The sequence below is a fragment of the Atta colombica genome, unplaced genomic scaffold, assembly GCF_001594045.1.
Source record: "Atta colombica isolate Treedump-2 unplaced genomic scaffold, Acol1.0 scaffold155, whole genome shotgun sequence".
NCBI lineage: Eukaryota > Metazoa > Arthropoda > Insecta > Hymenoptera > Formicidae > Atta > Atta colombica.
Genome location: NW_017259245.1, coordinates 3,187,309 through 3,198,704, shown reverse-complemented (window position 1 = coordinate 3,198,704; position 11,396 = coordinate 3,187,309). Strand labels below are relative to the sequence as shown.

The 11,396-nt window shown below is 30.1% G+C and overlaps 1 protein-coding gene across 4 annotated transcripts in view; it reads left to right on the top strand.

Annotated features, from left to right (window-relative positions):
- The first annotated feature begins 1,630 nt into the window (after positions 1–1,630).
- The window catches only part of LOC108685698 (tyrosine-protein phosphatase 10D), a 29,493-nt gene continuing 19,727 nt past the window's right edge, over positions 1,631–11,396 (top strand). For all 4 annotated transcript variants that reach the window (XM_018190624.1, XM_018190622.1, XM_018190623.1 and 1 more), the window contains exon 1: positions 1,631–1,726. In XM_018190624.1, coding sequence (XP_018046113.1) covers positions 1,643–1,726 — 84 coding nt within the window. In that variant the 5' untranslated portion in view covers positions 1,631–1,642. The remainder of the gene's footprint in view (positions 1,727–11,396) is intronic.

Genomic DNA, 11,396 nt, shown 5'->3' with positions numbered 1-11,396 from the left:
TATACAAACGTGATATTTAAAAAAAATTGGAATTATTTCTTTAATTTTATAAAATAACGATTTCATCGTTGAACGACACAATTAGCTGTCATAACATTGAAACAAGATATTGTAGTGATAAATGCAAGAGAAAATCGATCGAACAGACCATTTTCTGGACAAAATCACGTTTCCGATCACCGAGCAATCTCTCGGCTATTTTCAATGTTTTGTGAAGCTTGCTTCGTTACCTCATTGTTGTCACGTTGACCGCGCCGAAGGGTGCCACCCCTAGTTCGTTATTCCGTTCCACACTTTGGAGTACTCAAATCGCAGAGTAACGAAGGGAGAAAACTAATCCAGTCGAAAACTGATCCAGTCGAAAGTGATAACATATTTTTTGTTCGACGAATAGATAAATGCGATAAGACAAATATACTTAAAAGAGAATACTATAAGATAGAAGTAAAAATATAGCACAATATGGCTTCTTTGAGGAAAGTGAAGTAATTTTATAATACTCTTCAATTCATTGCTACATTAGTGTATTATATGATTTCTTTATGTCATATACTTCAAAAATAACATCGAAGGAAACAAAGATGCCTGATGAGCGAAAGAACTGGTATTCTATTTAAGAATATGAAGAAAAGCGGAACAAAAAAACACAATATGAGTGAGAGATAAAGTAGAAATACGTCTATTATACTTTCTTTAGTAGCATAGTCATCTACATATGTATCGATCATTGACATTTTCAACGTTAGATAGACATCAAAATGTAAAAAGCAGTTGTAATAAAAGTATATTAAATAAAAATTGTATTAGATGTCTATATCAATTAAACTCTCATTTTCCAAAGTAATTTCATATAAAGAAAACGTTGTGCAATACAAAACAAAATTAATGCAAGAAGCATTCCATTTCTAAATACATTAAATAAAAAGAAATAAAATTGAATATGCTTAACACACAAAATCAAATTCCTTCAATCTGACACGAAGACTATGCGATCTGTCGAAACGGAATTTAATGGAAAACGAACGCTATAATACAAGAAAACAATTTATTAAATTCTATTTATTCTGGAAAAATTTACATGACTCTGATGCACCTGACACAGCGGATGTGCCAGACCGAAGTGGGGGAGCCTGAGAGCTAAGAGCAGCGAGGTGTGAGGGCTGTGTATTAATCGAGTCATCGTTTCCTGGTGTATTGGACCTGCGATAATACATAGCTTCAGTCAAGCAGAAGACTCGGCGACACGCGGTTCGCCGATTGATATGGCAGCCAACGTTTCTACCACCGCGATCTCTTGGCTTCTCCGCCATCGTCGCCGTCACTATCTCCGATACCGGCATAGCTGTCAAACAACCGAACAGGTGTTGTTACTGCGAGGAGCCCGGAGTGGGACACTCGATTTCTTGTGATACCACACGCACGGCACACAGCGACTCGAAGAAATAAGTCCCAGTGCTGTCAATCGATCGATGTGACACGCACATTCCTCGCGCATTCCTCATTATTTAACTGGACGCCGAAGGTGTCTTTGTGGGGGTCATTCCGTGAGGTGTCAGTGAGTATCTGGGTAAGAGGTGGACAAAAGGAGATTGCTCGAAGACTAAGGAAGTTTCGCCATTGGTGGATTTTGTATTTATCCAGGATGATGGGCTGTATAGTCTTCTGTCCAGAACCGGTATCCAAATTCAGCAGCATCTTTCTGCTGCTACTGATTCTTTTAGCTGAGGTGAGTGCCGATAACCACATGGATCTGGGACATGTTGATAGAGTACTGTTTTATGCTAGAAATGTGGGTATTAACGCGAAGGACGCGCACTAGTAACATGCGTACATGTTTGTGATAATTTTGAAAATATGCAGATACACGCTAGTTTAAAAAAAAAGTAATGTTAATTCTTTTCTGCTCCTGAAAGGTGTATTATTATTCATCTGTAATTCATATTTTTCATTATTTTATTTTCCTACAAATAATAAAAAGGTTATAAATTTAAAATTAATCGAAAGTTAATATTTAACAATTGTAGTTTAGCTTTGTTTTTTATAATTTATCAGAGAATATTCTAAAATCACTATCACTTTCCATAATTTATGGAATCTATGCCACTAATTAATTTTGAATATCTTTAGCCTTGATTCTTTTTTGTTCTATTATAAAAGCGATGGAGAAATGTGTCGACCTTGCATTATTTTACTTAACTTCTATTCTTATCTATCTCTAAAGCATATAGAACGGCTAAGTAATGCTCTCGATCTAGGACATTTCACTCTGGAGAATGTCCTTTTACATTGAAACGCGCGTACTTGAGGCAATCTAAAAGCGGTGACGTATTGAATCGTATTGCATAAACTTGCAAATCTAAATTTATTAAGTCGATGTATTAATTAGGCTCAATGTGCTGAATAAATAATTTTATTGTATATAAGCACAAATTTAAAAGTTCACTTTTAAAGGACTTCGTAATATTTTAGTTTGACACAAATAACGAATAATAATTCTATTTTACTAAGAAATAAATCTGCATCAAATCGTAAGAGTCATTTATTCGCTGTTTCTATCAAAAGAAAAAATTACAAAAATTACAATGTACCGAAAATAAGTAAAAAATATTAATATCAATAGAGATTACGTATCCTTGCGACAAACTGAAATCAGAGTTTGAGTTCTGGTCAACCGATTGGTGAAGGGGAACGCGACCGACATCCAGTCTTCTTTGCTCGATCGAATCGTATCTTGACATTGCGAAACTCCGCCTGGCTTTCTCAACTGCGAACACATTGCTTCGAATGTTGATGTCTATTGACTTCTGTATCCATCAATACGACAAATCTAATTGTGTTAATGTCATTAGAATATATCTATATCCACTGCATTTTTTAATAAGAATTTCTCAGATGTAATAATTAATTTTCTCTTCAGTATTGAATTAATGTCTTCAACTCGAATGAATGAATTTCAATATTTTATCCGTTTTTGCGCAAGCAAACATATTCAATCGGATACCAGTAGTAGCAGATTAAAAAGGCTTAAATGTCTGCTGTAGATAATCGAAATGATTAGTCGTCGGGATCGTTTGCTGATGGTTAAACCACGGATTACGAGATTTTATTCCCTCCCGGCGAGAGAGGAGAAGAGGAAATCTACCTTTCCGGGTAATTTAAATATTTAACGCACTACGGAGTGCTGGAATTACGTAAACGAGTTTTTTCTTCTCCGGGAACTAGTGATTTCGCTATACAACAATCGGACGTAGCGACATGAGTTACGAGAATATCATTTTGCGAAACAATGCAAGATAATGCGTTCACGTGATAATCACAACACAATTTGCCTGTGTAAAGAAAGATTTTAATTTTTATAATTTCTTATATATTTTAAAGATTTATAATAATATTTTGGAAAATGATAAATTAAATAATTAAAATTTTAATTAGTTTAAATGGTATTATATTATATTATATTACATTTATAAAATTTTAGAAAATGATGCACAGATTGTGTATTCTAAGATTATAGAGATTATATATATAATTCAGTGCGGAGAAGAAGAGGGATTTATTGACTAAAAGAAAGTTCGATTGGCGAAAGTACGTCGCGTTATATCTAATGAAGCTTGTAATGGACAAAGTAAAATGTTCTATGTTCAAAAGAAAGCCAACGCCCATTTACTGTTATATGATACTGTTCTACAAGTAAAATCGATTCTATTATCATCAATTCTATTACCATCAATTTTATTGGAACATCCTCTACGAAAAAATCAAAATTGATCATCACTTATCATTAATCTTAATATAATATAAAGTATAAAGTTGATCTCAATATCATCACTGGAAAATAGTATAGATATTCAAATTATAAAATTAATTGATATAAATCATTTCCAATAGACTGAAGAATGAGAAATATAAAATTTTTATCTGCTTCTCCAGTTATACATCGAGAAATATATGTATACACCAATCATTAATGTAATATCAAATAGTGTTGTTCTATTTAATCACAGAGTGAGTCACACAAAGTGATAAGTACCCATGAAAAAAATATGATGTAATATATAAAAGATATATATATATACACACATATGAAAAGCATTGATTTTATATATATATATATATATGATATCAATGCTTGTCATATGTGTCTATATATCTTTTATATATGCATTTTGCGAAAGAAATATTTGCCATTTTAAACACTTGTTCAATTTACAATTAATTACTAGATTTATAAAATCTAGATTTCGTAAATATAATAACTGTAAGTTAGAAGAATTATTAAATTAATAATAAACTAAATTGTCAGCAGAATTTAAAATGCGCTCAATTTCATAGGCATAGAAGAAATCGACTAGGTTTTGGATAATTTTGAAAAATTTTTAATATATTTTTTGTAGTAAAATATTAATTAATTAAAAATATTTTCAGTCATGACTTTAATTAGCCATTTAATTTATATAATATATATAAAATTACGTAAAATGCACAGTTAGAATACATACAACAAAATTGAATAAAATTTACAGTAGGTTTTAATGCCATTTTCGGTTCCGCACGTGCTCAGCTTTCTGTTCATAAATTCGCTTACTCTCTAGTGTTCCATATTATTTTTACAACATGATTAGTATACCGGATGCTCGTTCATTCATCGTTCGCAAAATTTACATTCTCTTCTGCTGAAGAGAGAAAGAGAGAGAGAGAGAGAGAGAGAGAGAGAGAGAGAGAGAGAGACAGAAACTTAAAATTTTCTAAACTATTGGATAGAATTACAATGAATTTCCGTTATGTCTATGTAACATTTTTCAATCAACAAATCCTTTTGCATAGAAATAAATGGACAAATAAAAGAAGATATTAAGTTTTAACTGTTTTTCAAACAAAACGAAAAATAGAAATACAAATTATATATTATATTAAAAGGCTATTTAAATGAAGTCGAGTGATACATTGTTTATGCTCTTGAGAAAACATTGGAAACATGGGAAAAATGATAAAAGTCAATAAACATCACATTTATTGTTAAAAAGTTGAGTTCTCAGGAATTTATCAACAAGTATTGTATTATCATTTAAAGTAACATAAAATTAATTATAATTATATTTCTTGTTTCAAGATTTACAATAAAAATGAAAAGATCATAAGACAATGATTTGACTCATGTGATATGATTTGATTTAATTTTTTCCTTTTTCGTGTGTTTTCAAAAGAGGGGAGTGGGTGGGAAACCATGACATTATTGGCCCAGAATTCGAGGCTCATGACCGCGCTATATTAAACTCTTACCGCGGAGACTCTGTTCGTAGAATGCCTCGCAAATAGCCGGCGTCGTCATTTTTAAGTCGGACGTTACGCTACATATGCAATAAGTTATGTTGACACGCGAGCACATCGTTAGTTAGTCTGTCGCGAACAAAAATCGTCTCCGGTAGTTTCCCTACGATTGAAGTTCTCGTCGGCTCATATGATGGAGCCAGTTTTATCCGAGTTTTACTTCGAATTTTGAATGAATATGCAATTATCGGATATTTTTTACTGTGAAACGATTGAAGTATTGCCTCGTTTAAATATTACAAGGAACGTGCGTGCTTTTTAAAAACTGAAGAGAAAACGGAACTCATATGCATATTTCGATTATATACATTTATATGCAATTATTTGGAAATAAAGCAACATTATTTGAAATGCTTGCATTGATAATAAAATCGTTTAATAATTAATATAGTAGGTTATTGAAATATCGAATAAACAACTAAGACAATGTAATTAAATAACACAACACTTATTGCAATTATTATTGCAATCAAATCTAATTTGTAATTATTATTTAAAAAAAAAGATAAAAATAGATATTGATTGTATGAATGAATGAATATCCGAAAAATATTAAAAATAATAATTTAATATATTGAGATTTAAAACATTTTAATAACTCATTTTAATATACATTTTAATATACTCGAAATAGATCGAAGATAATAAACTTATTTTCTTTATTCCGTCATGGTTGCGACTTACCGGAAACGGCGACTTGCAAAGGCAAGGACAAGCTGCACGTGGTGCTCTGCTGAGTGTCAAACCGACTTCGGTTCATCCGGATGTGCGACTATATCCTGGACTAGCCTGGGAAGATATGGCTGCACGTGATGAAAATAGAACAGACGGGAGAAATAAATCATCGTTCATTCGTCTGAATCATATCTGACATTTTCGATCGCGTCTAGCTGTCATGAATGGCTTGTAAAAATCGAAATTGAAAATTACACAAATAAAGACAAAAAATTATTGAAATATGCGGTTGTATATAATATATATATTAATTATATTTAGATTATATACAATAGTATAAAAATATTAGATAATATAAATAACAAATTGGAACTAAATTGTTATAGGAGGCAAGCAGAACTCACTTTCTCCAACTTTCTTTGTAATTGAGTTAAAAGCTGAAAGCTTTCAATTCAATCTAATTAGATAAAAGTGTGTAATCAGAAAATAAATATATTTAACATTTACATATTTCAAATTGAAAATAAAAGATTTAAACAACTTATTCTACTCTGCAGAATTTATGATTTTTTCATCTTTATTGTAAATTTTGAAAAATGAAAAATATAAGTTTTACTTATACATTCGTCATATTATCATAATATTAAGTTTCAAAATCAATAATAAAAGAAAATTTCTTTCGATACTTTGATAACTTTCTGATTTTAATTCTTAATAATCATTTATGCACGTAAGTGGATATTCTGATATTTTCAATCTACTAAATGTATTCTTTATTGGATTGTAACTGTTACATTAATTTTCTTAAAAGATATTATTAAATAGTAGATTTTATACTGTCATAAAATTACGTACGTTAATGTAGAAATAATTTGTAAACGTGGATTTATTAATATAAATTTGCCGCTTAATTCCACATGTCATATTTCGAATTTTCCACACGGCGTTTCCTCTTTTACAGATAATTATTTATGTAATTACATAGTTTGTTATATTTCTGCCATCGCCGATGCATAAATTATCAATTTATTGATAATCTATACAACGATGATCGTTTCGAAGCTTCTCTGAAACATCATTGTTTATTACGTTAATATTAAACTTTCTATAGTAATTTATTAATTCTACGCTTAATTCCTTTATGCTCGTTTTTTTTCCATTTATTTGTAAATAAAAATCCATGATTTCATTACTCACACTTAATCCGCTTGTTTATTCGTTTTTTCGCACATCGTGTAATAAAAGACTCGGAATAAGGAATAAAAATACGGATGATGGTGCACTATATGCGTGGTTCCCTGACGTCGGTGGACATAAAAGAAAGAAAACAGCTTGCTGGTTTTTTTGGTACATCCCGACTCATCCTTCTGCCTTCTGGTCGCATCTGCGTGAACATACTTGCAATTTTACCCCCTCTCCCCTCCCTCCTTCCCCACCCACTTTCTCTTCTTATTCTTTCTCATTGTTCCATCTGAATACATTTAGATAAAGACATCGCGCTTTTAATAAAATCATATACGTTTGATGTCATTGTGGACATCGCTTTCGTGTTTAAGAATTGCAGTGGAATCTTCGTGCAGCTGCAGCTTTTTTTTTTTTAAGATTACATCTTAATTAAAGTGGGATATCTTACATCCTGCTTTATTCTATTCTGACTTATCCTATACACGCGCCAATGTGTAGATTTGCGATTTACACAAGAAATATTCAAATTTATTTTATTGTAAAGACAAACAATGAGATAAGCAGTTAGTTTTCTTATAGATCTCTTATTGGTTATATTTGCATTGAATTTTTACAATGTACAGGAAAGTGAGAGTTGCATAATTATATCGATAAGCAACTCTAGAAATGTGAGCAAACTTTATATTGATTACATGGTAAAAGAAAGCTGGCATAGCATATTTCATATTGCTACAATTAGTTCTGTTAATTATTGTGAACAGTAAGGAGAATACATATATTCACAGAAGATAGTTTTGCTAAATTTGTGAAATTATTTCAATTTACTATAATATCTTGATTTCTATTTTATTTATAAATCAGTCACTTTGTTATATTATAAAAAAATACATTTAATAAAAATAATTTTTATTTTAATTTAACTGTAACAAATAATTTTACTTAATTTTATTTAAGTTTCTACGAATCTAATCTTTCTTGGCCCAAAATTTTTCTTTCTTTTTTTACCAACAAAATATAATTCTGCTGTAATCGAATAATTAGAACTGTTAACGATCTTTGGCCGCTTTCACGTCGAATATGCAGTAACAACGATTTTTTGCTGCAATAATAAAATTCCTTTTTAGCATGTAAATATGTTTATGCGATAATTAATGCTATTGTATCATAAAACATCTGATTCCTGACAGAAATATCATAAGAACGTAAAAAAACGAATTGCAGAAATTTATTTGCATACATAAGAAGTTTGTATGATTAAGTTCGTTTAATTGCTGTGTTAAAGTAATTAAAATAGTTTTATGTCAACATACAAACATTGTTATGTTTCTCTGTTGTTTCTAAACACACAGTTTCTTAATTATAGTTATAGTTAAAACATCTAGTAAGGTACATAGATAAAATTAAATTACTGTATTTAAAAGTGTGATTAATAAATAATCCATGGAATATTATAGTAACATAATGGCCACATATGGTCTCTATAGAATGTTAATACACTCTGCAGAATATTAAAGGTAAATCCGTTGGTCATTAAAATTAATTACGCATCGTAAAACACAGTAATTTCTTTTCTTCGTGCATTATTGATTTATTTTCGTAATAATATACATTATGAATAATTTTTATTGTTATTAAATTCAAAAATCTATCTTTATCAAAATATAAAGGAGTTAATTTTTTATGAGTTTCTCGAATTAAAAACTGCAATTCGATCTTTATAAACAAATTTATTCAAAATGAATATCCGGATGTAAAAATGGAAATCGCGATATCGCGTCTGAAAAATGTTCATTTATCATACTCTCATCAAACTCTCAGATTTAATTATTTTTAATTTAAATTTAAAACTATAATTCTCTGAAAGATCGGCAATAATTATTTCTAAACAGTTGTCCAAATCGTCACAAATTTTCATTTATAATATTTATAATATTTAAAAAATGCTAGATATTATTTCATTTTAAATTATTTAATATTTTCAATCAATAATAATTCTTTCTGTCTATTAAAAGATGTTAAATTACTTTATATAACAAATGGGTTCATTAAAAATGAATTAATTATCGTTCATTTCATGTGAATATGCAGTTTTACAATGATTCGTTGCATTTCCACTGAAAAGTTAAACGCCAAACTTTTGTGCTCATTCGTCCCAAGAGTAGTATAATCGTACGAATGATGATGCAAGCCTTAATTACGCAAAATCAAAAGTTGCGAAGCACATAAATGCGTCACGAATAACTAAGAAATAAGCACGGGTTTTATGTTCAAATGAGTTGCAACGGTCAAGTTACAGCAAAATGTAAAATTCCTTTCTCGATTGAACGCATTGAAGTACTATCACACAATTGACACCATTGTATGCGCAATGTTTGTGTCGCAATATAACGTATTATATCAAAAAATTTGAAAATATTCAAAATATTTTTCAAAAATTTTCAGAACGCATTTTTATAATGTCTTTTAAATATTTTTATTATATATTCGATTTTATTGAAACATTTATGCTTCTTATCTTACATTGTTAATTATTACAATTAATTATTCTGGAACAGAATAGATATGTATCTATATTATATTTTGTAATGTAGAACTGTGCACTTTATAATAAAAAAAATATCTCAATAAAATTGTTAGTTTTGCAATTAGTAATGCAATTTCGAATTATTCAACAAATTCTTGGAAAAGAAGCGCACATACTATACTCTTTTGTTTCGTAAATCGCCTTAATCATGTTAGCGCAAATAAATGCAATAGGATATTATTATTGTGTGAGATGTTGCACTCTCTAGAACTTTCGATACGTAGGTAGAGGCATCCAAGCCTGGCGAGCAATCTGGCGAGCACCTACAACGTTTGTATCTCGGATTACGCAATCATCAATCACCTTACGAGGAGGTAAATACTTTTTCACAATGATTCTTCGTAGCCACGCAAAGACTCAAATTACCAGCGAGAAGCGGCGGGTATTTGGTAAACAGGAAGCGAGATGGTTAAGTGCACGCGGATCTTATCTAGGTTTATCCTACGTTGTATTGAATGTGTACTGTCAGATGTAAGTTGGATTATTATGAAAAATATCGGATCACAGAATGAAGATGGAATATATGCAAATGTCATGTTATTGCCAGACACATTTACGATGCTATTTTTTTTTTTACTAGCAACAATCAAGAAGATCGCAGCTATGAATAACTAAGCGAAGAGATGAATCTTCGCCAGAGGCTGATTTACAGATAAATGCGATTCCTTCATTATATAATTAATGGATTCAAGGAATCACAATAATTTTTTGACAGATGTAATTGTCACTTCGCGTAAATATTTTTTTATTCTATGACAGTTGTGGTTGATGTTTTTCTTGGAAATTATTAGTACTCGCAGATACGCGAAAATTCTTTTAGTAAAATAAAATTCTATGTCAACTTAATAATTTTTTAGAAAAACAGCATTTCTGTGTTCGTTAGCTATTGTAATAAGTTATTTCTTTATTTATTATACATCTCTATTGTCGATAAAACCAAAGAAAAATACATTTCACGTAATAGCGATGAGTTACAATTAGCATACCATTATATACCAGCATACCAGCTTGTTGCATTGTGTTGTATTTTCAATCTATAATTACGAACATATGTCTAGCAGTTTCTTCCTGACAAACAATTGTAAATATTAATTCCAAAGTCAAAAATAGTACCACATATATGTATCAATGTGCGTCTTTTCATTAAGTTCTAAGTAGAAAAAAAATTTAATTAAATGAATGATAATTAATAAAACATTGAAGAGCTGATCGACAGTAAATACTTTTAGTTTCTTTTAACACGGAAACGTTTTCATAACCGATCTCATCTTTTAGTTGTCTCTGCAAAAAAATGTCAAAGCGATCTGCCAAGCAGTTAACGAGGCATTATATTGCGCTCGATATGGCACGTCGCATTTATCGTTTTTTTGGAAGAAAAAATTGGCCGATTATCATTGGCACATTATCATTAAGATACGTCGTTTGTTTTCAACACATACGTGACACATTGCTCATTAAACGATATTATTTCGCTGTTATTTTCCGGAGAAGTATATCTTCTACTACATCTTTCCTTTTATTATTAACAAAAATTGAATATTCTACTAATTGAATATTCGAACGTTTAATATTTTTATTGTTTTATAAGACTTTACATTTCTGTTGTCATATATATATATATATA